Raw genomic sequence first — 27,326 nt, forward strand, 5'->3', positions numbered from 1 at the left:
CTGTTGAGTGAGTTCCCCTTTTCCAGCCGTCTCAGGAGGATTGGGGGGCGGGGGGGACCAGGGCTGCTCCATCCGCCTCCTGATGCACAGAGAGAGCAGCAGCCCTGGAGTTCCAACAACCGTTTATTTTGGAAAAGTGCAAAAGAATTCTGGCTGCTGCTCATCCAAAGCCAGAGAAATCAAAATATGTCGTCCAGCTTGAGGGTGACCTTGGGAGAGGAAGCCAAGTCTCCAGAAAGACTCACGGGGTGGAAGGGTCCCAGGAGTCTGAGTGGAAGAACCAACTTGGTGCCTTCCGAGCCCCTCGGGCAAGCGCAGGAGCCGTGGCAGAATCTGGGGCTGACTCCAGGCAGGGGGCACAGCCAGTCGGCACAGAGTGCAAGATAAGGCAGCGGATTGGCAGAACCAGGACCTGCCAGGCTGTGGGGTGAGGAGAGGAGCTCTGGGTGCGGCATGAGCCCACGGCCACAGCCCCCTTCTGGCCAGCAGCAGCCCCTCTCCTACGCATGGCCAGAGTCTCTCGTCCTCGGGCTGGACTGGTCTCGTTGCCCCTGCGCTGCCCAGGAATCCTCTCTGGCCCTCTTTGGGGGCAAAGAGGGGACGGGCACAGCCAGGACAGCCAGAGAAAAGTCAAGCTGCTTCTCGGAGAGCTGCTGGGGCAAGAGAGGTCTCTTGGCTGATCCCCGAAGCACAGAGCAGAGGGAGGCAGCACTAGCATGCGCAGCAAGCCACAACCGAGGTAGACTGCTCCTGCTCCAGGAGGTTTAGTAATCCTCTCCCCAGTGAGGGTCTTGAGATCCCCAGCCCTCCTCCATGTCTCGCAGGCCCGGGGACGGTTGCTGGGCTCCAGCCTCGGCTTCCTTGCACAGGGGCACCGTGTCCTCCATCAGACCTCCTCCTTCCGAGCTCTTGGAGGCCCGGTGGCTGCGGGCTGGGAGGTCAAAGGCCCCGTTGTCGCAGGTCAGGAACACTTCCAGCATGTAGTAGAAGGTCCAGAAGACGGCAAAGCAGCCGAGCAGCATCAGGGTCTGGAGACGGGTGCGGCAGGGGCTCAGGCAAAGCACCTCCGAGTGGGCAGCGCTGTAGGGCAGCCGCAATTTCTGGGGGGATCAAGACCCTCCCCAAAGTGGCAACCCGTCGGGGGCTCCCTCCCCCGCCCAGCACAAAAGGTCTCACCTTGAGGGTGTTGGCAGTGAGGGTGTAGGGCTGCTGCTCGGGGATCCGGAGGCCCGGGGGGCAAGGCAAGGCAAAGTCCCCATTCAGGAACTGGCCGCTCATCGCCTTCTCCAGCAGCCTGCAGGGGGAGAGGGGCCTGCTGATCACCGCAGGGACAATGGGCCCCCTGCCCCCTCGGCTACTTGCCCCAAGATGCCTTCCCCCCCCACCACCACCCCGGAAGTACCGCGTTCAGCATGTCACACGAGAGGAGAAGCCTCGTTGCACACCAGCTGTGCAAAAGGAAGCTGCTGGAGGGCAACTGCCGAGAACGGGTCCTTCCTTGGTGGCCCAGGCGTTGCAAAGCTGGTGCTGGTCCTGGAGAGCTGCAAGGCCAGCTGCTTTTCCCTCCATGCTGTACACTCCCCAGCCCCCCCCCACCTCCGAGGGTCTCAGCACGCCTGTGGAAGCTGTCCCTCCTGCAGGCCCGCCTGCTGCAAAGTCTTTCTGCCGTCGGCTCCTCTCACCTCTGCCGCTCCTGGATCTGAGCAGGGGTCCACGATGAGCCGTAGAGGGTCAGCTGCCACTGGTCCAGCCTGCCTGCTCTCAGCGTTTCATCGCCTGAAGAAGACGTGGGTCACAAAACGGGGGGGGGGGAGCCCTGCTTCCCCACTGCTCAGGAGGAGAGGTAGAAACTCACCCACGTCACGGATGGTCAGCCGGTAGGTGCCCTGGGCCTCCTCGCCCCAGCAGCGCACAGTGGAGAAGGTCCAGTCCACAAAGCCAGTGGGGTCTCTGTAGGGGAGGCAGAGAAGCTGGGGGAGGGGGCTTCTCTCCTTGGCCCCCGCCTGGCTGAGCCTGGCAACTCTCTGTCTGCCAGAGAGACCCTGTTGGGCCTTGAATGTCCAGCAAGGCCTTCCCTGGCGCTGCCCCCATTTTGGCACCCCACAGGGCCCCCTTTCACTCCTGCCCCCGAGAAGCAGGGCACTCACGAATCCATGCTGCGCGCTGTCCCAACCAGGGAGTCCATGCCGCTGGGACAAAGGAGGTGGATCTCCAGATTGCCACGGCGTGGGTGGGTGATGCTCACTGTCACAGCCACGTGCTCCAGCGTCTTCAACCCCGACGGCTCCAGGTCGGCTCTGGTCACTAAGAAAGGTGGGGGGGAGAAACGTCCCAAATGCGGGGTCTGCAAAGGTCTCCCAACCCAGAGGCAAGGGCCAAGAGGACCCAGCAATGCAGGAAGCATTCAGAACAGGCGCTTCTCTTCCCACCACTCGCAGCCCTTGCCACAGACCCCTCCCCCAAAGCCCCTAGGAGAGGTGTGTTTAATGAAGGGCAGGGACGGGCCGAGCCCTTGGCAGCTGCTGAGAAGCAACCCAGGAGAAGCAGCGCTGCCGTCCAGAGTATCTGCGGCCTTCGGACCAGGTTGGATTCACACCAACTGCCTGGCCGCTGGCAGGAACTCTTCCCCCCGTTCCTTTCAGACCCTCCTTGAGGGGGTGTCAGGACCCCCTCCCCCCAGCAGAGGACGGGGTTGCTGTGTTTTGCAGCATTGAAGCTTGGGGCATCCCTCTCCTCCCCCCACCCCCCCCACCACCAGCTGGAGTTCCTCCCCCCAGGACTGACCCTGACCCCTTCTCCAAGGTTTGGCATTTCCCAGCCCTCTTGCCTCAATGATTCCTTGCAGGGGAAAGTCTCCCCGGACAGCAAGGCCTGCGTGGAAGCTGGGAAGACGCTCGCTGTCCATCTGGACTCAGCTCCCACAGGCAGAGGGGAGCCGGACCCCCAACCCTGGCCAAAGAGACAGTGGCCTCTTTGGGGTGAGCAGAGGGTTGGCTGGCTTCTCCCCTCCTTCTCCGTGCCTGCCGGGGAGGCCACTGGGTTCCCAGGCGCCTCTGGTGCCAACCAGATGCCAAGCCAGTTGCAGGAGGGATCCGCAGAACTGTCAGGGAGCCACCAGGCAAGGGAAGTCCTGGGCTCAGCCGGAGTGTGGCCAAACAGAAGCTGCAACATTGCCTAAAATGGAGAGCAAGCTGCAGCCCTGGGCGCTGGCCACCTCCGCTGGCAGGGCTGAGCATTTCGGCTCCTTTGGGTCCTTGCCCTGGGTCTGCCTGCCTGCCTCTTCTGCTCCAGGCAGAGGCCAGCCCTCCTCCAGTGAAACGGGTGGGGGTGAGGCCCGATTCCCAAGCTGCCCCCCCCAGCACAGACCGTTCCAGGTGGCTTCCAACTGCCCCGGGTCCAGGGGGATGGCTCTCCTCTCCTTCAGAAGGGGGCTGACGTAGGAGGCCAGGTAAGGGACAGACTCCCAGACCTGCCAGAGAGGAAGAGAGGATTCGGCTTTCCTGGCGCCACCAAGGCAGCCCTAGCCCACCCCTAGCCTTGGCAGACCAGCCCTCACGCCCACATTAAAGCAGCAAAGGCAAAAACCGGCTGCCCGTCTTCCAGAGCACCTGAAGGGCGAGGCTGCCTTCCCTGCCAGCTATGGTCTCAGGGAGGCACTCCTGAACCTTTTCCTGGGAGGGTTCAAGCCAGACAGAAGGACCAACCCCCCCCCCAAAAAAATACAGCCCTGAAGCCCAGTGGAGGCAGGAGGCACCTTGGCTGCGTTGACCAACCGCCAGGCATTCAGCAGTCCGAAGCCGTGCTGGTGACTGTGGCTTAGCCCAGCCTGGTTGATGTCCCAGTGGGCACGATGGTCTTCGTACTGTGGAAGGAGGCAGTGGGAGAGCCGGTCAAGGCAAGGTGAGGCCCTGGGGCCCTGATCGTGTGGCCGGAGAAGACCCCGGATGGAAGGGCCATGCTTTCTGGCTGGGACCCCTGCTTCACAGATTCAGAAGGCATGCTTGGCACAAGCCCATGGTGGCAGGGCAGGGAGAAGCAGGCTGGGCTGTGCCAAGGGTCAGCACTGGGTGCCACGGAGGGGGGGTGGGGCTGGGGCCTGGCTGACAATGCACCTCAAAGACGAGAGTGGCCTCCAGGAGTGTGGAGGAAAAGGGCGGGTCCTCCTTTGAGGCAGGCCAGGAGAGAAGCAGCGGGGCACCCTTATTAAAAGGCCCCCCAGAGACGGGAGGGAAGCTCTGGTCGATAGAAAGCCAGCCAGCTCAGGTGCCAATGGCTAGCTGGAGGGGGGTAGGGGCTCCATGGGCCCGGCTCACCTTAGTGGCTGTGAAGACAATGATGTGCTGGACATCCCTCCAGGTGAGGCAAGGGCGCACTTGCAGCATGAGGGCAATCAGTCCAGCAGCCAAGGGGGCTGCAGCAGAGGTGCCCGTGTGCCCTTCTGTGCAGCCCGTTCCCCGCTGCAAATCCCAGTCTGTTGTTGCCTGCAGGGAGACGGGAACTCTGTCTGAGGAGCCAGCTGGGAAGAGGCGCCAGAGGGAAGTCTCTCCCGGGGGACCCCGACTCCCAAGTGGGGGGGGCAGCTCCAGCCAGGTGCTGAAGGATGCACGAGGAGGACACCCTTGGGAGGGGGGGGGGGCTCCTGGCCCTCCTCCCCCACGCAAAACCTCTAGAGGCGTCCTGGGGTCCTTGCTGGGATGGGATCTGGGCTGCTTCCACACAGGACTAATCATTTCAGAATCCGGCAGGACTCTGCCCGGCCCACCAGAGAGCCCACAGAGCCCCCCTCTACGCCCAGCGGGGCGGGTGGGGAGCGCTCAGTCTTTCTGTTTGGGGGGCTCCCTCCTTCCTCCCCCAAGAGCGCTGAGCTAACTGAGGATCCGTCCCTTCGGTCAGCTGCTAACAGGGATCCTGCAAATCCACCTTCAGACAAGCCCTACTGGGAAACAGCAGCCAAGAAGAAACGGGAGAAATTCTTCCCGTTAAGGAAACATCGGCACCCTGAGGGGTCTGGCAGAAAAACCAGCCTTGCCAGGCCAGTCGCTGGCGCCGGGAGGACCGTAACTGGGGCCTGAGGGACGGGCAGAGGGGCAGCGTGGGAGCCCCTGGCCTCGGCTGCCTCCTCCTCCTCCTCCTGCTTGGCTGCCCTGTGGAACCAGGGCCCTGTCCGGCATTTGGCCAAGCGTCCCCCACAGAAGCCGGCAGGAAGGGGTCCCTGCCACGGGGCAGCGGCAAGAGGGGACAGGCAGTGGTGAAATCCCAAAATTTTCCCTGCCGGTTCTGTGGCCGTGGCTTGGTGGGCATGGCTCAGTGGTCATGGGAATGGGTGAGCGTGGCTCGGTGATCATATGAATGGGTGGGTGTGGTTTGGTGGTCATGTGAATGGGTGGGTGTGGCCAACTTGACGTCACTGTTAGAGCCAGATGTCATGGATTGCGTAAAATGTGGTGAAACTCACTTAACAACGCTCTTGCTTAGCAATCAAAATTTTGGCTCAATTATGGTCATAAGTCAAGGACTATCTCTGCCTTCTACTGCATGGCAGCTTTGTCCTAGTCAACTCCTCCTCCTTTCTGGCAATTTTCCTCTCTGTTAGAGGCTCCAAAATAATCCAGACCATGTAAGGTTTCCTGCTGCAGCAGGGGCTGGGACTAGATGACCTCAGAGACCCCTTCCAGCCCTATATTGCTGTGCTGTTTCAAAGCATCTTCTGAAGCCACGCCTAATGTCAGGGTTTGTGGTGCTTCCTTCCTCTTCTTTCTTTCTCCTTTTTCTTTCTGTCTCTCTCTCTCCCTTCCCCCTTCTTTCCTTCTTTCTTTCTCTCTCTCCCTTCCTTTCTCTTTGTCTCTCTCTCTCTTCCTCTTCCTTCCTTCGTCTCTCTCTCTCCCTTCCTCTTTCTTTCTCTTTCTTTCTCTTTCATTCTTCTTTGTCTTTTCTTTCTTTCCTTTCTTGTCCCTTCCTTCCTCTTTTGTTCTTTCTCTCTCTCTCTCTCTCTCTCTCTCTCTCTCTCTCTCTCTCTCTCTCTCTCTCTCACACACACACACACACACACACACACACACACACACACACACACACACACGGTCTGAGCAGCAGCGGCAGCGGGAGAAGGAAGAGAGCGAGCGGCAGCGGTGCTCTGGGAGGGCAGGCAGCCTGGAAGCGGTGGCTCCCCCTTCATGGGCTGGATGCGGGCAGCGGGACCAGAGGTGGAGGGGAAGGCAAGAGGGTGGCAGTCACCCAAAGGCCCCACAGAAGACGAGCGCGCCAGGCCCAAAAGACCAGCGAGCCTCACCATGTCCCCCCGAGGCGGCTCTTCTTCGGCTGATCGCAGCAGCTCTCCCACCCCCACCGCCAGTGTTGGCCTTGCCTTCTACATCTCCCACAGGACTCTGCCAGCGTATTCAGCATGCCCATCCCAACAAAGCCAGAGTGCCCATGCGCACTGCAACGGAGCAGCAATTTCAGCCCCGGCGACGGCGGCGGAAGAAGCGAGCGGCCCCTCTCAGCCTCAGTGTAGTGGCTGCATCTCCCCCAAGGGATGCCCGCCCACTCGCTGGCCGAGCCAAGTCAAAAGCGGCGCATCTCCCATCATGGGCTGGGCACCGACCTCGAAAGGCAAGCGGGTGTGAGGGACCGCCGGGAAGGCCGCATGGAATTCAGGCAAGCATGGCAGAGCTGCAGGGAAAGGAGTAGGCTGCTAGCTCCCTTCCCCGCGGCCGGGCAGGCTTGACATGCGGGTCCGGCCACGGGGACACAGGGAAGGCCGCAGGGAAGGCAGGGAAGCATGGCAGGGCTGCGGGCCACGGGGCAGTAGGGAAGGCAGGCTGGGACAGTGAGGGAGGGCAGGGGCAGCTAGCTAGGCCGTGACTTGCAGGCTTATCTGGCAGGCAGATTAGGACTGCTCAGTTGGGGCGCAGCACTTCAGACAGGCAAGCTGCAGAGCAGAGACTGGGCGGGGCGGGGTGAGCAAGCAGTGACCGGTTCGGGGACATGGCCAGCCAGTGGTCGCTACCAGTTCGGTGACCCAGGCCAAATGTCCACTACCGATTCGCCCGAACCGGTCGGATATCACCCCTGGGACATGGACTGCCCAAAGGAAAAGCTGCAGTTGCTGCAGCAAAAGACACAGGCACAAAGGAGCCCAGAAAAGAGGGGGCTCTTTTTCCTCCAGGGCCTCTGGCCAGCCTAAAGGAGCGTCCAAGGGGAGAGCCCGGTGCCAGGGCCCTTGCCAACAAAGGGACTTTCTCTGCCCATGGCTGGCGAGAGGGAAGATGTAAGCCAGGAGGGTTCTGGAAGAAAGGAGCACCCCCGGAACAGCCCATCTGGAAATGGCCAGCAGGACCCTGGGAAATCTTCCTTGGCATCCAGAAGGAGACAAAGCCCCCCCTTGTGCCCCCCCCAGCACTGAGAGAGGATGGGCAAAGGCTGGGGCTCGAGTGGGCTCTACTCACAATGCTTCTCATCAACTTGTCGCCTCCGCTGAAGGTCACAGCCAGCATGGAGGCGCACTCCTCCGCGTAGAACGGCTTGTAACCCATCTCATCCACGGCGCCTGGGGAACAGAGAGCAGAGACCCCCCCAAGCGGGGACTGGCACTTGCTTGGGGACTGCAAGAACCAACTGGATTCCTTCCGCCTGGCCTTGCTGGCGCTTTGCCCAGAGGACCAGCATTGCTAGCCAAGGTGGTCTTGCCATGGGGCAGAGCTCCCCAGGGTCCATATGCCTCCCTTGCAGCCAGCAGCCTGGCCTCCTTTTCTGTGGCTGCAGAGCGAAGCCCACACCCCTTTGGGAGAGCCCAGAGATCCACAGCTCGAAGGAAGGAAGGAAGGAAGGAAGGAAGGAAGGAAGGAAGGAAGGAAGGAAGGAAAGAAGGAAGGAAGGAAGGGAGCCTTTGACGGCCACGAATCCAACTCTGGGTGGGAAGAATGTTACCCACCCACCCCCGAATGGCAGCTGCTTGGCCTCTTCCCGAGCAGCTCCCAGGCAGCTTTTCCAGGCCTGCGGCAATTTCCCTACAGGCTGGCAATGCTGCTCCCTTCCCAGCCTCTCGCTTGGACAACAGGTCTCCCAGCATGCGCCTAGCTTCAGCCTGGCAATGAATCTCTCCTGGCCAGACGGACGAGGCAGATGGGCAACATCAGGCCGGCTGGGTCGGGACTCTCTCTCTAGCAGGGAAATGACCACTCAGCCCCTTTTGTTCTGTCCAATCATGCCGGATGTCAGACCAGCAGCTCCAAGGGGCAGAGCTCCTGCCTCAGGCGCTTTGTGCCCCCCCCACGCCATGCTACCTCCCACCCCACCCTCAAAGGCCCTTCGCCATCACTCTAGGGATGGCAAAGGGCCACCTAGACACACTTGGCCTCCGCCAGTGGCCCCCAACCTTTTGGGCACCAGGGACCAGTTCTGTGCAGAGAACTTTTGCCGCAGACTGGAGGGGGCCTGGTTTCGCTTGCTGTCTGCCTTCTGCAGATGGAGCTTTGCTTGTTTGTGCAGACCATTTTTGGGGCTGCCAAGGACCAGGGGTTGGGGACTCCTGGCCTACGCCAGTCCCCTGAATTCTGCCTCAGCTCCAGACCGGGATTTGCACGACGGAAAAGGGGAAACACGGCTGAAACCGCTCAGAGAAACCTCTCAAAGAAACCCCGGCAGATCTTGGGAGGAGAACCTAGAAACCGTTCTGCGTCTCGAATGGCACAGGATGCAAACGGCTCCCCAACCAACCATCAGGGCACCTGGGCCTCCCCCACGGCCACACGGGAGACAACCCAGACTGAGGAAGGCGAAAGCACAGCGACCCCAGCACTCGCTGAGCCATTACCAATGGTGACTGTGTAGATGGAGTTGGCGTAGCCATCATAGTTGCAATTGTCATTGTGATGGCCCCCATTGCCACTGGCCACCACGAAGATGCTGCCAAAGCCCCTCCGGCCAGCAATCACACCATGCTGCAGGGCGGCCTGTGGAGGACAAACGCTTAAGGAGAGCCCCCCCCCCACAAGAACCCCCCTCCCGCTTCCTGGTCCTGCAGAAACTGTGCAGCCCCTTCTGCCCAGGTGACAGCCTGGCAAACTCATTAGCCACCTGGCCCTGCAGATGCCAGGGCACCACCGTGCCAACCCGGGCCTGTGCTCTGCCTTCCTGAAGGCCCTAACCCTAACCCTAACCCCCCCTCCTACATTCCTTCTCACCTTTCCAAGCTGATGGGGGCCATCCACCGTTTTGCCATCGTCGTCTGGGCCCCAGCTGCAAAGGAAGAGGCAGAGAAGGACGTTTAAAGGCACAAAGAGAGCAATGGCTGGGATTCAGCACGGGCTCCCTGCCCCCACCCCCGAAAGAAGAGGGCAAGGGACCTTTGAGTGAGCCAGGGCTGAGCAGGAGTTTGCTTTCCTTTGAGGTCTGCAGAGCGCAAGGGAGCCTCTCTGGGTGGCCCCCTTTCTCAGCTCAGCCCACCACACAGGGCTGCTGTGGAGGGGAAAGGAGGAGGAGAAAAGAGGTGTGGCCCCTGCCTGGAGTTAGTTATAACACAATAATGAAGGCAGGACCAAAATAGATGCACAAACAGTTTGCAAGGCAATTCCTACAAACCTGCAACTATAGATGTCATTGATCTGATAGTGCTTGTTGAAGGCAACGGCCTCCAGGCTGTCTGTGAGGGGCCCATCCAGCACGCGGATCCCTGCAGGGCAAGAGGCTGCAGGTGATTCCACCTGCATAGGGGTGGGAGGGAGGGAGCGGGGTGGGGTATGTGTGGCCCAAAGCCAAGGAGTGTGAAAGGCCAAGAAGGCCCTCCAGCAAAGGCTTCTGTTCCCTCCGTTGTTATCAGGGCTCTTCCGTCCCCCCCAAAACATGCAAAGGGAGCACAGAACTTTTTAGGGCATGAATGAGCAACTCCTAGTAAAAATCCAGAGGACTGGAGAAAAGCTGTTTTGCTTAATTTTAGTTAAAATCAAATACCTTGCAAACTGTTAAGTCTCTAGTTCTGGACTGAATAATTTCCCCCTTTGGCAGCTCTAAAAATCACCACTTGGTGGCCACTTCCGGGGTGGGCGGGGCCGGGCTTCTCAGGAGCTGAAGCTCACCATCACCTGGTTTCTAACCTGCCACTGAGAGGCTACAATCCTTGACTTACTGGCTAATTTACCTGGCCCCAAAGACAGTGCCAAGGAAGGAAGTGCCACCTGGGAGGGAACAAATGCTGCTTCTTGTGGGCCTCCATAGGGAGGGGGCTCTCTTTGAAAGACCAGAGAGTGTGAAACGCAGCATTAAATGTTTTAATTGCAACCTGTAGAACTCCTGGTTATTCCGAGAGTTCACATACGTGGCCCTGCAATCTTGACAGCCATTCTCTGTGGCTTCCCTGCACAGTGCAAGCGAGGAAGCTCCTCTGCCCCCCTTCTTGGGCTTCCTCTCTCCTGCCCTGCCAGCCTTGCCAGGATGACCAGACCAGAGACAGACCAGATGAGCTGAGCTAAGGCTGCATTGACAGAATCAATGCAGTCTTGAAAGTACCAGTTTCCTTTAGAGCCTGAGAGCTGAAGGGGGCTGAGCCTTTTTCTCTGCCCTTTGTGCAGCTGGGGGCTACTCCCTCTCTTACCCCACTGTTCCCTCGGCAGCATCTCCTTCCTGTCTCCCCAGGTCATTCCAGGCATCCCTCAATACCTGACCCTCTCCCCTGCAGAACTGGGCGGGAGCAGCACCTGCAATCCGGCTCCCAAAGGCAACGCCCACTGCGCAGAAGCTGTTATTGGAGACGGCTGCAATTTCCCCCGCACAGCGGGTCCCGTGGTGGTTGCCGTTCTCCTCGTCCGGGTGGGGCATGGGGTCAGGGTCATTGGAGTTCAAATCATAGCTGCCTTCTGGGCTCTGGGAGGGAGAGAGAGCAGCCTGAGACCCCTCCTCTCCTTGGCCCATCAGGGGGAAGCCAGCACATTCCTGCTTATGGCCTTCAAGCCCCAAGGGACTCCCAGCCGGCCTGGTCCAACCACAACCCATCAAAGCCTCCTCCAAAGGGCATGAAACAGCCGTCCCACCCTGGGGCCGGGCCTTCTGAGAGGAAAGCTAGCAGGGTGGGAAACAGGCCCCCGTCCCACTGCTTCCCCCACCTCCACCAAGAGGCTCAACAGTTGTAGGGAGGGGAGACCTTCTGGAGAGGCTGCAGCAACCCCACCCCCCAGGCCTGAGACAGCTGCCTTCTAAGGGGCACCTCTGAGCCTGTCGGGAGCCCAGCTTCCTTTGTCCCCCCCCCATTCCTCACCTGAAAAGGGCCCCAAAACCCAGCCCAGACTGCCCCTCCTCTGCCAGGCCCAGAGGAAAACACTGCCACCCCCCTTAGACGTGAACTGTGCCGGGGGGGGGGGGCAAGACTCACGTAGTTGGGCTGGATGTCCTTGATGGTGTGTTCAACCCCATCATCCACCACCACCACCGTCACCCCCTGGCCTGTCACATTCCGCTCCCACACGCCTGTCACGTTGATGTCCATCCCGGGGCTCTTGCGGTTGTCCTGCTTGCGAGAGAGGAGGGGTGGCCAGCAAGGGGGCAGCAGCCCCAGAGCCTCCGCGGCGGTGGCGGGGGGGGGAGCCACAGTGGCGCCTGCCCCCCATGGGTGGGACTCTGCTCCCGGGCAGACAGGGGCCGAGGGAGGGGGGCTGGCTGCCCGGGAGGAAGCCCAAGCGCAGCCTTGGGGGCTTACCAGGTGCCACTGCTGGGGGAACTTGGGGTCGTTGAAGTGCAGGGCGCGCTTGGAGCGCTTGAGCAGCCGCTGCGCCGCGTGCCAGCCCACGCCCGCGTGCCGCGCGAACAGCGCCTCGGCCGCCTTCCGCAGCCCTCCGGGGGGCCGGTCGGAGGCGCCGGCGGGCCGGTAGGCCAGCAGGTAGTGGCCCTTCAGCTCGCCGATCCGGCCCACGTTGACCAGGCGGGCCTCCCGGGCCAAGTCATCGGCCAGCCGGTCCAGCTCCTCCTCGGGGCCCGTCAGGCGCACGGCCCACGCCAGGCTCTCCGGGCAGCGGCCAGCCGAGCAAGTCCAAGCGCCCGCCCGCTGCTCCGGAGCCCCGGAGGCGCCCCAGCCGGCCAGCACCAGCAGCAGCAGCAGCGGAGGCAGCGCCCGGGCAGGGCATTGGCGAGCGTCCCCGGCGGCCTCCATCACCGATCGCCATGGCCGGACAGCATCGGACCAGCGGCTGCCGGGGGGGGCGTGAGGGGGGCTGGTCCCGGCTGCGCTCTGGGCGGCCCGCGACCCTCCCCGCCCCCTTGCCCGGACAGCGCCGGGGTCCTCGAGGCCGCCCACCCGGAAGCGCCCGCCCGCCCTGCCGAGACGCACCCACCGCGCGAGCCGGGCTGGAGCGGGATCCGGCGGCGAGGGAGGGGCGTACGTCACGTCCGGTGCCCGCTGGGCCCCGCCCTCCCTGTTGGACGGGAGGGGCGGGGCAGGCAGACACAGGGACGCTCCTCCTCCTCCGCGGGCGGGTGGGCGGAGCTTCCACGGCTCGCTCTGCACATGCTCCGTCGCCGCCCCTCCGTGCCGACGGGGGGCGCTGCGGGCGCGTCGGGCTTTCCGTGCCGCCGCTCTGGCCGCTCGGCCTCGCGGCGCCGCCCGCCGGCAGGAAGAGCAGGCCGCGCGGAGGCCTGGGCGGGTTGGGCAGGGCGCGGAGCGGAGCGGCGGGCGAGGGTCCCGCGGCCGGAGGGGCAGGCTGAGCCCCGGACACGGCTCCCCGGCTGCGGCCTCGGGGTCTCCCGGAGGGGCTGCGGCGTCGCCTCTCGGGCCGGGCGATGGCGTCGGAAGAGGCGGCCATGGCCGAGGCGAAGGCCCCCGCGGATGCCGGGCCCCCCCGCGCAGCCCCCGCCGCCGCACCCGCCAGGTAGGCCGGCCGAGACCGGGGGGCGGAGGGGGGCCTGCGGGGGCGGCGCCTGGAGGGTCGCTCGGGCCCTTTTCGAGGGGCCGAACATCCCGGGGGAGCCGGGCGGAGCTCTCCGTCCCCCTCGGCCTTGGCGGGGCTGGTGGCGCCGGTGCGGAGCCGCTTTTGCGGGCGCCGAGTGGCCTGCAGGGCCTGCGGCAGGCGGAAGCCGCGCGGGGCTCCGGGGCTTGGGCCTGCCCGGGGACCTTCCCCAGCGCCAAGCGGAGCGAGCGCCCGCCTCCCCCTGAACTGGGCCGCCTGCGACGAGGGGCCTGGCGAGGGGCTTCCCCGGGAAGGGGCCGTGGGGCGCAGGGGGGGCGGCAGCCGAGCCTCCTTTGTGAGGCATCCGTAGAAAACGGACTGAGCCTCCTTCTCTCCCCCTCCGTCCCCTCCGCTCTCTTGGTCGGCCTTCCTGACCTTCCTGTCGGCAAAAGCAGCTGCCTTCCGCTGGATCCTGCCAAGCCCAGCCGGCCGAAGGAGCCCGAGCGCCCGGAGGATGAACTCGAAAGGGATTGCAAAGAGCCGGACTCTCCCTCGGCCGCCTCGCCGCTTCCCAAGCACCGCTCCCCCCCGGAAGAGTCTTCCTTGTCTGAGGCTGCTGACTTGCCTCCGGCCAGCCCCTCAAGTGAGGCGCCCTCCTTGCCTGATCTGGACAATGCTGTGGGAGAAAAGAGAGCCTCCCCGCCTGGGAAAAGTCTACCAACAGCCCCGCTGCTTCCACAGACAGCCCACTCCGAGGACCTTAACTGCTCAGAGGCTGAGCTGGGGTCTTTGATCTTGCAGCACGGAAGGCGGCAGAATGGGTGCCCGGATTTGGAAGATGTGCCTCTGGCAGCCTCTTTGGGCGTGAAGAGCCAGGGCCAGGAAGATGATGGGGCTGCAAAACCGTCCCAAAACATTGCAGTCCAGGTCAGGGAGTGGTGAACCTTCCCAGTAGGAAGTGGGGCTGGAGTGGGAGGCTCGGGATCCCCGGAAGGGGCCTGGTCCTCCACTGAAAGGCAGCAAAGAGATGCAGGTGGTTTCCTCGTCTCTGCGGCAGTCCAAGAAATCTGGGTGGCGGAAGAGAAAGAGGGCGTTGAGCCCCATTCTCTGCGTCAGTTAGTGTCGTGATGAGGGACCAGCCAGGCCCCAAACCTGTGTGGTGCCGCTTGACCAGAGGCTGCTAGGCAGAAATCATCGATGGAGTCGGTCACGTTTCCTCCTTTGGCTGCTGACAAACAAACCCTTTTCTCCCTTTGCAGACTGACTTCAGGACGGCTGACTTGGCAGCTAGCACCGACCTGGACATGGAGAAGAACTTAGTAAGTACGGGACTCTCGTCTTCTGGTGGTGCTGGGGCTGTGACTGAAATGCCCAAGGCTCATCCGGTGGAGAAAGGGGGCTTTCTGCACTCTGCTTGTCAAACTGTTCCGCTTGGCATCCTCGCTGGTCAGGGTCCTCTAATCCAGTCAGGGGACTTTGGCCACGCTGGCTTAAGGTTTTGTCTTTTGAAGGTGGCCCAGAGAATTCAAACCTCTCTCTTGCTGCCCGATAGGACAAGATGATGTCTGAGAGAGCTTCGTTGAAGGAGCGATACCAAGAAGTCCTGGACAAGCAGAGGCAGGTGGAGAACCAGCTGCAGGTGCAGCTCCAGCATCTGCAACAACGCAGAGAAGAAGAAATGAAGAATCACCAGGTGGGCCTGCCTTGGCAAGGCTGGGAATGCCAGGCTCAAACCAGGGGGGCACCGGGGAAGAAGGAGGGAGCCCATGGTGCTTGGAGAATTTGTGGGACTTCAGAAATCCCATCTGACACCAGAAACGGAGAGCAGCTGAGTGGGTTATCGGTTGAAGATTGCGGAGCCCAAAGCGTCTAGAACTTTGGAACCACGTTGACAGCACTGAGAAAAGGCTTCTGCTTGTTTTCTGCCCTAGGAGATCTTGAAGGCCATTCAGGATGTGACCGTTAAGCGGAAAGAAACTAGGAAGAAGATGGAGAAGGAAAAGAAGGAGTTTCTGCAAAAGGAACAGGACTTGAAGGCAGAAATTGAGACGCTCTGTGAGAAAGGCCGGAGGTATTTCAGGGTCTCAGCTACTGGCCTGTTCAGAACGCTGGTTCTGAGCCCAAAGCATTCACTGGGCTGCCCTTCTCTCCTTCCTTCCCTCCCTCCCTTCCTCAGGCTGTTGAAGGAGCAAGAAGAGAAGGAGACCAAGATTGTTTCGCTGATTGCTGAACAGGCAGAGGAGAAGTAAGCAGTGGGGGGCAGGGTGGGGGCTTCTGCATCTCCCTGAAGGTGACCTCAAATGGAAAGGAGGGCAAGGGGCTCGTCCCCACTGTCCCGGAGGCCTCTTCCTACTTCTGCCAGCTGGAAAAGCGGCACTGTTTGAAGGTGGCTCCTCCAGGGCTCCTGGCAGGCCTCTTTGCTCAGCGGGCATCTCTGCTTGCTCTGCAGGGAAGCCTGGGAACTGGAGCTGGGCAAGCTGAAGAACCAGCAGAGTGACATCAACCGGTCAATCTTGGAGGAGACAGAGCGGGCCTGGAAAGCAGAGGTGGGGGAGCTGAGCAGGAGCGCCAAGCCTCCTCCAGGGGCTGTTTGCATCAGTGGGAAGGACACGGCCCCTCTCCAGATATTGCTTCGGCAGCACCCATAAGGCTGGTGTGCCAGATGCCCTGTGGGGGGAGGTTACTGTGGCTTGTGCTTTCAGTGCCCACGCCAGACAGTATAAGCAGCTTGCCCCCTCCCCTTTCTCAGATCCTGTCTCTCGAGAGCCGGAAGGAGCTCCTGGTGCTGAAACTGGAAGAGGCCGAGAAAGAAGCGGAGCTGCACCTCACCTACCTCACGTGAGCGTGGCTGCGGGTGGGCTCAGTGGGCGGAGAAGGCCCTGTTGCTGAGGGGCCATCCTGACCTTGGAAGCCAGCGGGCGACTTGCCCCAGCCACCTTTGGGGCGAAAGGGGCGATGTCGTCTGCAAGAGGGAGGCCTGGAGCAGAAGCTTGAGTTTCTCCCCCCCCCCTTTCCCGGGGGTGGGGGGGACTTGCTCCTATCCCGCTCTTCACCATGCTGGGAAGCTGAGCTCTGCGCGCGACTGCCCCGTGCCCATTCTCCTGCTTCAGGCAGGCCTTGTCGCCCGCTCCATGACGTCACACTTGCCCTTCTGTGACTGAGGGTGCAACGCCTCATTCGGAACCTTGGGCTTAAAAGACTCGGGGAAGGAGAGGAGCAGGGGCAGGCTGAGGCTTCTCCCCCTGAGCTAGGGGGGTCTTGGGATTTGCGAGCTCAGGGCAGAACTCTCCTCACCCACCCACCCCCGGCATCTCCTGCGCGTAGGTCAGCGCCCCCAACGCTGGAGACCATCCGGCCAAAGCAGGAGTGGGAGACCAGGCTGAACAAAATACGGATGACCAAGGAGAGCGTCCGTGTAAGTGCAGAAGTCCGTCATCCCCCCCCCCCCAGTTGCCTCAGTGGAACGGGACTGGTGTCCCTCAGGATCATGGGAGGCATCCCAGGGCTGTTCCCACGGAGGCTTTGCGGATCTGGAGGCTGCCAGAGGGACTTCCTCAGCATGAAGCTGCAAAGACCTTTGTTGGCCTCTGGAGGAAGAGGTTTGTGGGGTGCTCCACTTTTGAGGTGCTGCTGGAGCTCTTCTCCAGGACTGTTGTGCCTCCCACCCTGTTTGCTGCCCTCCTTGCTCAATGCACATCTGTCTTCTAGGACAAGTTCAACGACCACATCCAGCTGGTACGGAACGGGGCCAAGTTGAGCAGTCTCCCACAGATCCCCACCCCTCCTCTGCCCCCGCCCCCATTGGAGGTGAGCCACGGGGTGCAGAAGGCTGGCATTGGGGCCCTGGCCACTGCCAGGCACCAGACTGACGATCTTTCTCCTCTTTTCCTCAGACAGACTTTCTGCTGCCTCCTTTCCAGGCCAGCTCCTCTCTCGCCCCCCAGCTGCCCTTCCCTATCGGGTCAGTTTCCATGCCCCCGATGGTCATGCCCAGTGCTGACCCACGGGTGCTCGCCTTCCCCCTGCTGAACCCCAGCCTCATCGCCAGGCCCAGTCAGCCTTCGCCGACTTTGCCTGCAGCCCAGGAGCGGAACAGCCCCTGCCTCACTTCCCTGGTCAGTTCCCATGGGGCGCCCGGACCCTCGCTGCCTCCCCCACCAGGCCTGGGTGGAGTCAAGACCCCATCTGACTTCCATAGACCCCCCCCTGTGGACAAGCTGGAGAAGATCCTGGAGAAGTTGATGTCGCGCTGTCCTCAGTGTAACAAGTGAGTGTAGGAGGCAGCCCCCAGGGCGAGGGCCCCTTTGGGAGGTGGGCTAGCCGTAGCCCTTTCTGCCCTAGCGGAAGGGAAGACTGCATGGCAGAGCGGATGGAAGGCCTGCTTGCGGCCACTGGCCCACGGGAGAAGGCGGCTGGTGGGGGACTGGTGGGCAAAGCTGGCCCTTGCCCGAGCTGAGCCCTCTCCTCTTCACAGGGCCCAGCTGACCAATGTCCTCCAGCAGATCAAAGCAGCTCGAAGGACCTTGGCAGGACTCACCATGGAAGAGTTGAGCCAGCTTGTGGCAGCCAAGGTGGCAGAGCAGCAGGAACGGGTGGCAGCTGTTGGCACCCAGGTGGGCTGGCCAGCAAGCCTTGGGAATTCTAGGCATTACAAGGCTGCAGGCAAGCTGTGGGGCCGAGTTTGGCTGCGACTCCGCCTAACGGGTCTGCTTTCATCTGCCACAGCCCCATAGCCGGATGTGCTCCCCCTTGTTCCCGGGTCCATTGCCACAGATCAGCAACCCTTTGTTCTTGCCACCTGCACAGGGCTCCTATTCTGGGACACCGCCCCAGGTGAGTCCAGCGGAGTCTTCAGAGTTTGCTCAGCCCACGTGTTGGGGAGACCCCTCCCCCCCATCCCTTGCCTGGACTTCATGCCTGTCTTTGCCTTCTCTCTCTGCCAGGCACCTGTGACCTGCAAACTCTGTCTGATGTGCCAGAAGCTGGTGCCACCCGGCGATCTCCACCCCATGGCCTGTTCACACGTGCTGCACAAGGAGGTGAGGGGGCTGATGAGACCCCTGGGGTGTGTGTGTGTGTGTTGGCCTGACTGCATAGAGGATGACAGGTGCTCCTTTAGGCCTCTGAGTACAGACAGTCAGGAGGAGGAGGGTTACTTGGGGAGGAGGGGTTTGCAATGCCCCCTCCCCCTCCCCCTGGGGCTGAAGGGCAGCACTTCTTCCCTCGCAGTGCATCAAGTTCTGGGCTCAGACGAACACGAATGACGCCTGTCCCTTCTGCCCCGCCCTGAAATGACCCCGACTGGAGAGAGCAGGCGGAGGCGCCTTCCTACAGCTCTGTATTTATATGGCAATGTATACACCTGTACATTTTTATTCTAGAGGGAATGTGTGTATAGAAAGTCCACATCCATACCAGTTCATAATAAAATGTGTATATTATGCAGCAGTTGGGCGGGATCCTCCTTTGCCTACTTCAGAGGGTTTGGCTCTGGAAGGTGGTATGAGAGCCAGAGCATTTTCCCTCTGCTTTGGCCACGCAGCTCGAGAAGGTTCGTGGCGCTGCAGAGTGAGAGAGGTTCTTGTGGGCACCCCGAATGGCCCGGCCTTCCCTGCTGCCAATGGCTGGCTGGCTGCTGCTGGTCTCACTGACGCTTCCTTCAGGGGGGCATCAGGGTTAGATCAGGACAGACCCCATAGAGCTGTGGGGTCCTTCCCTGCCTGTGAGGGCCCAAGGGACTGCAGAGGCTGGCTTGGATTGCCTGGCACCCATCCTATGAATTAATGGCATTGTGTGCGCGTGGAGAGGGTGGGGGGTTCAGGCCTAAAGCCGCCTCACTGTGAAGGCATCCTCTGATAGGAGGCACACTGAAAATGCCACGCTGTGGAGGGCAGTTCTAGCAAGTGGTGGCCTGGTCCACATTGAGCGGGACTGGAAGACACTGATTTTACCCCAACTTGGCTCCAGATAAAACGGTCCTCGCAGGAGTGAGAAACACGTCCCCCATCCTGTCCCACCTCTCCCTCTGGGCAGCATGAAACCCACAAAACCCAACCAAACCACCTGGCATTTAGCAAAGCACAAAACACAGGTAAAAGGTTTTCCAGCTTTTTTTTCCTTTTGCATTTGAGACAAAATGGGAAGATTGGGGAGCCAATATTACAAATATTTACAAAATATTGTACAAGCACATTGACTGCAGCTGATCCCCATCTCCCACGCCCTCCTGCTGCGCCACGAGTCTCCCAAGGAGCGTTCCATTGACAGCAGTGGAGACCCAGTGGGGTCTCTGCCCCATCAGCCTCCCGAGGGCAGAAGTGCCCAGTCCCACAGCCGTCTGCTCCTCTCAGGGAGAGCACAGCCAGGGGCCTGGGGAAGGGGAGGGGGCCTTCTCACACCCAAAAGGAATACAGCAGTGGGAATTGTAACTGCTGACCCGCTTCTGTCCGCTGCAAAGGAAACACACTGCAGAATAACAAGTTGGAAAGGGCCCCGGAGGTCAACCAGCCTATCCCCCTGCTCAAGCAGGAATGCTATGCCACTGTGGAAGCACTGCCTGTGCTCCAGAGGGGTCTGGCCACTGCCCTGTTCCAATCCTGCCTGACCTTCCACATGTTGCTCAGCAGAGGCCCCGGGGTGACCAGCTGCCCAGAGGCTCCTGTTGGGCAGAAAGGCAGCATGTTGGGGGCCTACAGCTGACTCTGCAACAGAGCCAGGGCACGGCCGGTGGCCCTGTGGCAGGCCAGCTGCAGGCTCCTGAGGAAAGACGTCTCTGTGACTGTCCATTCCCTGAGAAGCCCCTGATGCCCCCAATGGCCCAAGGCCTCTGGGTGCCCAAGCTGGCAACAGGGCTGCCTCGGCCTCAAACCCTCTGAATCTTCCCACCCTCCTGGGCTGGGAGGAAAAACGCTGGGCCAGATCCGCAGAGGGGGGGAGGAAGAAGTGCCAGGACAAGGCCGCCGATTCAGCTTGCTCAACATCCAAGCAGGAGGCTGGCATCGGGGATCCCTCTGATGGGAGGGCAGAGTCAGTGCTTGCTCTGTCAGCAGGGACTCTGCCAGTGGGAGACTTCCATCACCCCACCTCCCAGAAGTGGGGCCTGGCACTTTGACCCCAATGGCCAGCTCACGGGCTTCCCTGGGGGAGGGGAGCCCACTGGATACTTCCCAGGGAGGAAGGGCAACACAATAAGCAGAACAGCAGAAGGGTCTCCCTCACCCCCACCCCCACCCCCAGGCAGCTGTTACAGCCATCCCGTTTCCTGGAATTCAGGGTTCCACAGCCTACTCCCCACCAGAAAACCTCCAGTGACCCCTCACCAATTCAGTGGGTCCATCATCTTAAACTGATCCCTGTCCCAGCAGGCATGGGGGGAGGGGGGGTGTACTTTAAATGGTGTCACCAGACAGTTCCAAGCAGGCACCTGAAGACTCCGGAAGTGGGGTACGGCAACCCACCTTCGGTTTCAAACCTACTGAAATTCAGAGAAACAAGCACGCAGCCCCCCTTGATAAATTATAAAGAAGTACTGCTCAGAAGCCCCCCGCCCCCTTCATCAGGTGCTTGGTGCACAAACTGCAGCAGTCACTGGCAAATTCAGAGCAGCGGGAGAAAAGGTGTTTTCCGGACAGATGGCGGGACCCTGCCAGTCCTGCCCACTGCTTGCACCAGTTGCAGAACTTCTGGGACACCAGTGGAAGCAACGGCAATGGCTCTTCTGCCACCACTGGCCCTGCCAACCTCTCTGCCTGCCATGGGCTGGGGGCCAGTAGTTGTGGTGGGTTACAACCCCAGCAACAGCAACCCCAGCAACAGCAGCTGCCTGCTTGGAGAAGGCGAAGGCCACAGCAGCCCTAAGGGAGGGGACGATGGTCCCGTTGCCAATGCCCAGCCATGTCGCCAGCACGGGCTCTGGGCCAGGGGGGAGGCAGCGCTCACTTTAACAGGGAAATATCATCTGCGAAGTCATCGTGGCCGCGGCGGAGGCAGCGCAGGCAGCGCCACTGCGAGACCATCAGGCAGAGAGGAAGCATGAAGAGAGCGCAAATGGCTGCCATGATGTACGCAATGGTCATCAGCGTTGACTCGTCCGTCTGGGGGATATTGTAGCCACAGTCCTCCATGTTGGGGTGCAGGAAAGGCCCGTCCACCGAGGCCGTCCGAAACGCATCCTGCACTGGACACAGGAACAGAAGGGGAAGAGAAGGCAAGGCGAGATGTGACAACGGGGGCCTGACAGAGATCCATCTCAACCCGGGGCCAAGCACCAGGCCAGGGATGGCAGAGGAGAAGCAGACCAGCATGAGTAGCTGATGTTTGGGGAAGGGCAGGCAAGAGCCAGCCGGGTCTCAAAAGGCGTGGGGTTCCGGTAACCCAAGGGCCTGGGGAGAAGGGGAGTTGCAGACGTGTTGGAGGGCCGAAGAACCTCTTCAGAATCTGCCACTGAGAACACCTTTGGGGCTGAATTCAAGCTCCATTTTCATGCTGGTAGGGAGCAGAGCGTGGCCCCAGAGGTCCCCCGAAGGGGTGTGGAGCTGTTCGGGTCAGGGCTACCAAGCTCTTCTGTGGGGAAGCAGCAGATGCGACTGCTGGCAGCGCTTGCCCCGCCTCCCTGCTCTAAGACCTACCATGGCAAGTGCTGACCGCAAAGCCAATGCGCCTCTGAGCCCGGTCAAAGACCACGTAGAAGCCCTCCATGATCACAGCCCCCATAACGGTGCCGGTGGAGGACTGGGAGACGGCAAACTTGTAGCACTCGTCCTGGGAGGTAGCCACGTCCTCGACTGGTCGCAGGTATTGCTGAGAAAGGAGGCAACAAAGGCATGAGGCCAGGCCAAGTCCTGAGAAAGGGTCAACGGGGCAGCAGCCTTTGGCAGGAGGATCAGGGATAGCCATGTGCACCCTCTGCCTTTGAGGCGTTCATCATTTCACGAGGTCCAGCATTAAGTTGGCTGGAAGGAAGTCAACCATTTCTTTGACAGAACTGGGAGGACACCTTGGGCCTTGTATAGCTCAACGCCCGGCCGGCCAGAGGCAGAATTGCACTATCTGGTATCCTGACAGATGGGCATCAGGCCCATGGAAAACTCTTCCCAAAGGTGTCTGTTCCATTTTTTCTAACATTCAATCCAAACTTTTCTCTTAACTGTCATTTAAACCAGTTTGTCCTGTCTTCTGGGACAATTCTGAACAACTTTCCCTGTCCTCTACACAACAGACCTTGAGATATTTGGAGACACCCAAATTTCTCCTCCCCGGGCTAAGCGCATCCCATGGCACGAGAGTCTCCTGTCTGGGGCCCTTGTCCCCTTGGCTGCTCCCCTCTGAGCTGCTTCAGGGTTTGTCAATTCCTTCCTAAAACGGGGTGGCCAAAACTGGGCTACGGGGTCCAAGTGCAGTCCAGCCCACGAACCATAATGAGAATGACGACTCTTCTTGATTTTGATCCCTGCTGCGTTTCCCTTTCTGGCTTGCCAAGAAAATTTAAGCAGCATCCAAAGTCAAGCTTGGAAGTTAATCTTTGGGTCAAATTTACTGCTTGAAAAGACCTGATGCATGTTTTTTTTAAAAACCAAAGTGCTACTGTAGGAGCGGCATAGCTAGCTTTAGCCGGAGGAGCTCCATTTTGTGGGGGGGAAGCCTCTGGCCTTTTGCTCACTGCTGTTGTTAGGGTTCCCCCTTTGGGCCTCTGGTCCTGCAAGGCCATGTGGCAGCCTTATCAAACAACAAGGACTGACCCAAACCAGGACGGCAGGGGAAAGAAGGCTGGCCTGCTGGAAACAGATGACTTAGTTAGAGTGTACCAGCTCCCCTTTTCTTGTTGCAGATAAAATTAGCTAGAAAGTTTTGCAGGCTTAATGACCAGCCTTATCAGTGAGAGACAGAAAGGGAAAAGCAAACCCACCATTTGGGTGGGCCAATCAACAGTTTAGCCGATACTGTCTTCACAATGTGTAAAAAGTTCCTATTTTGAACTTTTCTTATAGGTAAGGTTAGTATTATATAGTATTGCTAATGTTAATAACAAAGTGCAGTAGTCCTTGACCTATGACTGTTCTTTCAGCGACCATCCAAAGTTACAATGAATGAATGGTAGTTATGACTGGTCCTTGGAGTCACCGCTATCCCAGCACCCTCATAGTCACATGATTAAGATCTGGCTGCTTAGCAAGCGGCTCACACTTACGACTTCAATGCCCTGCCATCACCTGATCGCCAGTTGCGACCTTCCCTTCTGGCTTACCCAGAAAGTCAATGGGGAAGCCGCCAAGGAAAGTCAAAGTTTCCCCCATCCCCATATACCCTCCCCAACACATGCTGTGCTTCCCCTGTGTCTCATCTACCCCTCCACTCGCTCCCCACTCAGCAGCAGCCCCTTACCTACTTACCAGCCTGGGACTTGCAACCTCCTGCTGGCCTCCCCATTGACTTTGTGGGAAGCCAACGGGAAGTTGGTTTGCCTAACAACCGTGGGGTTCAGTGGGGTTCGATTTATGACTACAAGTAGGACTGCAGGAATTACTGTTGCAACCCCATCCCTTAGCGATGGAAATTCCCATCCCAATTACCACTGTAAATTGAGGATTACCTGTAATGCTACAGGTGTCCTGGGCTCTCTTGCTCAGCCTCTAACACTAATCTTTAGACCATTCTGTATTTCTGGAGTTGAGAAAAGCTCCACATTCTCAGCACAAAAGCTGATATGTTCCAAGCCGTAACAAATACCAGGCCAAGAGTTCAAGTCCTAGAGGGTTAGGCATTTTTCACAGGCTGCGCAAAGGCAAAAGAGCTGGTTTCTACCACCAATATTCTCAACTGACCTTCCTTCCAGCTCCCCCTTCCCCTCTGCTGATATTGCCCTCCAAACAGACTCCCCCCCACACACACACTTTTGAGAAGGTGGCACCCACCTGGGGCAGGATGCTGATCCGGAAGGAGTGGTTGGTGGTCTCTCCCATCAAGTAGAGAGAGATGACCGGGAAGATGTTCCAGGGGGTTGTTCCCACCTGCCAGCAAACCAGCTGCTCCCCCAGCCAGAAGCCATCCGGGAACTTCTCTGTCTGCGGTGAGGTAGCCGGAAGAGAAAGCGCTCACCAAAGGCAGCCTCCAGCAGAGGCCAGAAAGGCGCCTGACCCGTCACCATCCATCGCTTCCCCAGCTGCAGAATCTGACAAGCTGGTTCTAGCAGGGACCAAGTGCAGCCCTCCCCCCTCCCCCAGACAAAACCAAAACCACTCTTGGGGTACCCTGCCGCTTCTGGCTTCTTGAGCAGGAGAGATCCCTGCCCATGAACGACTGACTGCCCCCCGCCCGCCCGCCGGCTCCTCTCACCGAGGAAGCTGTCTTGATGGACTTCACTGCCTCCTCAAAGACCTTCTTGGGCAGCCGAAGGTTGGTGGTGCCGCTGTCCACAATGCTCTTGTCGTAATTGTACTGGGGAAGGAGGGTGGGGTCACAATTCAAGTGCTGGCTCCATGTTTGTGCAGAGCCCAGCCAGCCTGAGCAGGGCAGGAAAGCCGCTCGAGAGGCAGCAGGGCACTCTCTGAGGGAGGCAAGGCAGTCGCGGTGCTGAGGCTCCCTGCCATAGTCCAGGTGAACTTGACCAAATCAGCATGCAGCACCTGTGCCAAGTCCCCAGATGGCAGCCCTTCCCCCCACCCCCGCCTCTCTGGATCAACAGCCCCTTCACCTCCTTGCAGTCCATCTGGAGATCCTGCCCATTGATCTCAATCTTGACTATGACAACCTCGTAGTACCATTCCTTCCGGATGGGCGTGTACCAGATGTTGCCCTTGTAGAGAGTCTGGTCGATGCCCCCAATGATCTGTGAGGAAAGGGGAGTGCAGGGGAACTCTTAGGGGTGGGATGCACCCGGAATGTGGCTGGAGACTGGCCTATATCAGGAGCAGCTGCCTCTTGCAAGCCCCCTTTGGGCGCAGGGCAGGCACAAGCTGATCCATTTGGGGGAAGAAACAGGGCCTTGCAGAAGCCTTCTGTAAACATAAATGCTTTGCGCTCTCATTCCTTCTCTCTCAGAAGAGAGTCTACTGAGGTCATCTAAAGGTCATGATGCCCTAATAGGGAACCACCCTCTGCAAGCAAGAGAGAGGAGAAGCCTCTTGGACGCATGTCCTCACCATGCTGCCCCCCACGGATGCCAGGGTCTCCGAATCATTGGTCGGGAAGCTTGTGCCACACAGCTGCAGGGAAAAGATGTTGGCCACTTGCGTCTGCTTCACCAGAGAGTCAAAGAAGGGCTCCAGGCTGTTGTCCGGCTGGCGGGAGAGAGAGAGAAAAGCATGCCAACAGTGCCATTGGGCATCCTCGCTCAGCTGGAAAGAGGCAAGGCTGTGACTTCTCCAATTGTCCCCCCCCCCAGCAATATAGTGAGACTGCATCTCCCAGAATTCCTAGTTGGCTACAAATTATGGGAAGTATCTACAATACTGTGAAACATCTGGAGGGCAGAGGGGCACAGGAAGGCTGGAGGGCTTTAACCGTCTTCCTGACCTAGGCAGGGTCTTGGGTTGCTCTGGGCAGCAGTGCTGCAGTCGCTTCGAGGCAGGGCCTTTGCTTAACTCCAAAGGGCAGGGCTGTGCTCTAGAGAAAGCTGGGGACGAGCTTGGAAAGGGTCAAATCCTGCATCTCAAACATCCCAAACAGACTCTCCTCAATACGGCCCATCCAACCAGCCAGCATCCTTCTCAGGAAAAGACCACACCACTTGCATGAAATGAAGCTTGAGCGACGAACAGAAGGGTAAAAGAAGCTCACCCGGGCAATTTCGGCGTATGCCAAGCCCAGAATGCCTTCCCAGTTGGAGCCATTGATAAAGAACTTGTCCGACTTGATGATGGCGGCAATGTTGGCCCGGACCGTGACATTTGGGCCATGAGGGATGGCCACCAAGTCAGTGCCCAGCTCTCCCTCCCACTTCCCTTGCGTGTAGGGCACGTAGACTCCCTTCCGCAGGTCCCGATAGGTGCTGGAGCTACAAGAGACATGAGCAGAAAGTCAGGGCTCACCCTCTGCGGTGCCACGTTGCTCCAGACAGGCCAGGCAAGAGGAGGAGGCCGGGCTCAGCCTTCTGTTAGTTTCCTGGAGCCAAAGTCTGCAGGCAGCCAGAGGCCCAAAGCCCAGCACGCAGGCGCAGCAGAGGGAGGGGGGGCAACAAGGCAGGAGCCCCCCTGCCTCTTGCAACATCTTGATGAAAGGAAGCTGGGGGAGCTCTGGAGCGAGGCCCCCCTCCTCTCTGAGGGGCTCACCTCACCGCCCTTGCCTACTCACAGCTGGCGCTGATAGTATCGCTGCAGGAACTGATGAGGGGCTGCACCCACGGCAAAATTGCTGCTTCCGGTGTCCACCAGGATATTCAGCTGGAAGAGAGAGGAGCCCGAAGGAGGCTGAATCTGACTGACACAAAATATTGGGAACTGTCTCTGCCCCCCACCCCACCTGACCAGGCTGCCTTGGTTTCCAGATGTGGTGGCTACATCTCCAGTTCTGACTGGCCCAGGAGACAGACGGGCTCTAGAAGCAGCCGAGGAGTTCTCTGTGTGCTGATCCCCGCCAGCCCCATGAGAGAAGAGTTGGGGCTTTATCCCTTCTCTTTTCTGCAGCAACAGCTGTGCTGAAGGCCAGCTTGAGAGAAGGAAGGGGAGGGAGGGAGGGAGGGGGAGGGATGCCCAGTTGCCAGCAGCAACCGCCCTGTGCCAAGCAGCTCAGGTGAGCCTCTGCCCGACTCAAGGTCACGACCAGGCCCTCTTTCGAAGCCCGCCCGGGGCAGCTGCTAGAATGGCCCACAATTTGCTCCTCTCCAGCGGCCGGTTCTGGAAAGGAGCCGCCCCGACACCCACCGCTGCCCAGGGCGCAGGCTGCTGCGCAGAGGAGCGAGGCTCCGGCAGCCCACTAGGGAGCCGGAATGGCTCTTTCCGAGTCACCGATCCTGGCTGCCCCCCCCCCCCGCCGCTTTCTCTGGGCCAGGCTGGCGCTCCCAGAGCTCCGCAAGGGGGGGCGGCCCCCACGGCCCGCCTCGCCCGCCGCCCTCACCTTCTGCGGGGGGCTGCCCACCGTCATCTCCACGTAGTAGCCCTGCCCCGACTTGCCGCGCAGGTTGTCCACCATGGCCACGAAGCTGCTGCTGCTGCTGGCGGCGGCGGCGGCGGCGCGGCGACGGCCTTGATCCCGCTCGTCGGCCGAGCGCCGTGGCCGCCCCTCCGCCGCGGGCGTCCCGGGCAGCGCGCTGTGCAGCGGCAAGCGGAGCCCGGCCGGCCCCGCTGGGGCGCCTCCCAGGCCGCGCGCCCCGCCCGAGCCCAGCCACAGCCAGAGCGCCAGCAGCGCCGGAGACATGCCGGCCGCCTCTGCGGACGAGCGGCGGGAGAGCGGAGCGCGGGCGGCGGCAGCGGCGGCGGCTTTACAGCGGCATCTCTGCCGACGGCGCGGCGGGGCGGGAGA

General features: G+C 60.4%; 3 protein-coding genes across 5 annotated transcripts; 1 reads left to right on the forward strand and 2 right to left on the reverse strand.

Annotated features, from left to right (window-relative positions):
- Positions 1 to 105: 105 nt before the first annotated feature.
- On the reverse strand, positions 106 to 12,263 carry PCSK7 (proprotein convertase subtilisin/kexin type 7). The gene is made up of 15 exons (XM_070952370.1): positions 11,690 to 12,263; positions 11,366 to 11,500; positions 10,695 to 10,860; positions 9,583 to 9,673; positions 9,186 to 9,240; positions 8,816 to 8,954; positions 7,449 to 7,549; positions 4,314 to 4,481; positions 3,755 to 3,862; positions 3,367 to 3,469; positions 2,148 to 2,304; positions 1,856 to 1,950; positions 1,683 to 1,776; positions 1,177 to 1,294; positions 106 to 1,028 (listed from the first exon to the last, which is right to left on the reverse strand). Exons 1-15 carry the CDS (start codon positions 12,137 to 12,139, stop codon positions 765 to 767), a joined length of 2,244 nt encoding a protein of 747 aa, XP_070808471.1. The 5' UTR covers positions 12,140 to 12,263; the 3' UTR covers positions 106 to 764.
- A 326-nt stretch (positions 12,264 to 12,589) lies between these two features.
- On the forward strand, positions 12,590 to 18,320 carry RNF214 (ring finger protein 214). 2 transcript variants are annotated; one of them, XM_070952430.1, is made up of 16 exons: positions 12,590 to 12,854; positions 13,328 to 13,515; positions 13,674 to 13,799; positions 14,132 to 14,191; positions 14,425 to 14,565; positions 14,804 to 14,943; positions 15,049 to 15,117; positions 15,322 to 15,418; positions 15,622 to 15,710; positions 16,197 to 16,287; positions 16,581 to 16,679; positions 16,766 to 17,139; positions 17,347 to 17,485; positions 17,598 to 17,705; positions 17,816 to 17,911; positions 18,102 to 18,320. In XM_070952430.1, the coding sequence occupies exons 1-16, from the start codon at positions 12,812 to 12,814 to the stop codon at positions 18,165 to 18,167; spliced, it is 1,926 nt and encodes a 641-aa protein (XP_070808531.1). In that variant the 5' UTR covers positions 12,590 to 12,811; the 3' UTR covers positions 18,168 to 18,320. The 2 variants fall into 2 exon arrangements, with proteins under 2 accessions (XP_070808531.1, XP_070808530.1); XM_070952429.1 differs by having other exon boundaries at positions 13,328 to 13,799.
- Positions 18,321 to 18,966: 646 nt separating this feature from the next.
- On the reverse strand, positions 18,967 to 27,221 carry BACE1 (beta-secretase 1). 2 transcript variants are annotated; one of them, XM_070952241.1, is made up of 9 exons: positions 26,922 to 27,221; positions 26,160 to 26,248; positions 25,647 to 25,863; positions 25,010 to 25,147; positions 24,562 to 24,696; positions 24,204 to 24,305; positions 23,783 to 23,932; positions 21,500 to 21,671; positions 18,967 to 21,048 (listed from the first exon to the last, which is right to left on the reverse strand). In XM_070952241.1, exons 1-9 carry the CDS (start codon positions 27,219 to 27,221, stop codon positions 20,807 to 20,809), a joined length of 1,545 nt encoding a protein of 514 aa, XP_070808342.1. In that variant the 3' UTR covers positions 18,967 to 20,806. The 2 variants fall into 2 exon arrangements, with proteins under 2 accessions (XP_070808342.1, XP_070808343.1); XM_070952242.1 differs by having other exon boundaries at positions 18,967 to 21,043; positions 26,922 to 27,081.
- Between the last annotated feature and the right edge of the window lie 105 nt (positions 27,222 to 27,326).

The sequence above is a fragment of the Pituophis catenifer genome, unplaced genomic scaffold (assembly GCF_029215685.1).
Source record: "Pituophis catenifer annectens isolate HBS135680 unplaced genomic scaffold, rPitCat1.0.hap2 SCAF_12, whole genome shotgun sequence".
In the NCBI taxonomy this organism is placed as follows: domain Eukaryota; kingdom Metazoa; phylum Chordata; class Lepidosauria; order Squamata; family Colubridae; genus Pituophis; species Pituophis catenifer.

Coding starts and splice junctions, on each gene's coding strand:
- PCSK7 (XM_070952370.1), bottom strand. CDS start 12,139: ATGGAGGCCGCCGGGGACGCTCGCCAATGCCCTGCCCGGGCGCTGCCT. Junction 10,861..11,365: donor AGGACATCCAGCCCAACTAC/GTGAGTCTTGCC, acceptor TCTCCCTCCCAG/AGCCCAGAAGGCAGCTATGA. Junction 9,241..9,582: donor AATGACATCTATAGTTGCAG/GTTTGTAGGAAT, acceptor CTTCCTTTGCAG/CTGGGGCCCAGACGACGATG.
- RNF214 (XM_070952429.1), top strand. CDS start 12,766: ATGGCGTCGGAAGAGGCGGCCATGGCCGAGGCGAAGGCCCCCGCGGAT. Junction 14,944..15,048: donor CTCTGTGAGAAAGGCCGGAG/GTATTTCAGGGT, acceptor TCCCTTCCTCAG/GCTGTTGAAGGAGCAAGAAG. Junction 15,711..16,196: donor CTGCACCTCACCTACCTCAC/GTGAGCGTGGCT, acceptor TCCTGCGCGTAG/GTCAGCGCCCCCAACGCTGG.
- BACE1 (XM_070952241.1), bottom strand. CDS start 27,221: ATGTCTCCGGCGCTGCTGGCGCTCTGGCTGTGGCTGGGCTCGGGCGGG. Junction 24,697..25,009: donor CATCCGTGGGGGGCAGCATG/GTGAGGACATGC, acceptor CTTTCCTCACAG/ATCATTGGGGGCATCGACCA. Junction 21,049..21,499: donor TGCGGTCAGCACTTGCCATG/GTAGGTCTTAGA, acceptor TCCTGTGTCCAG/TGCAGGATGCGTTTCGGACG.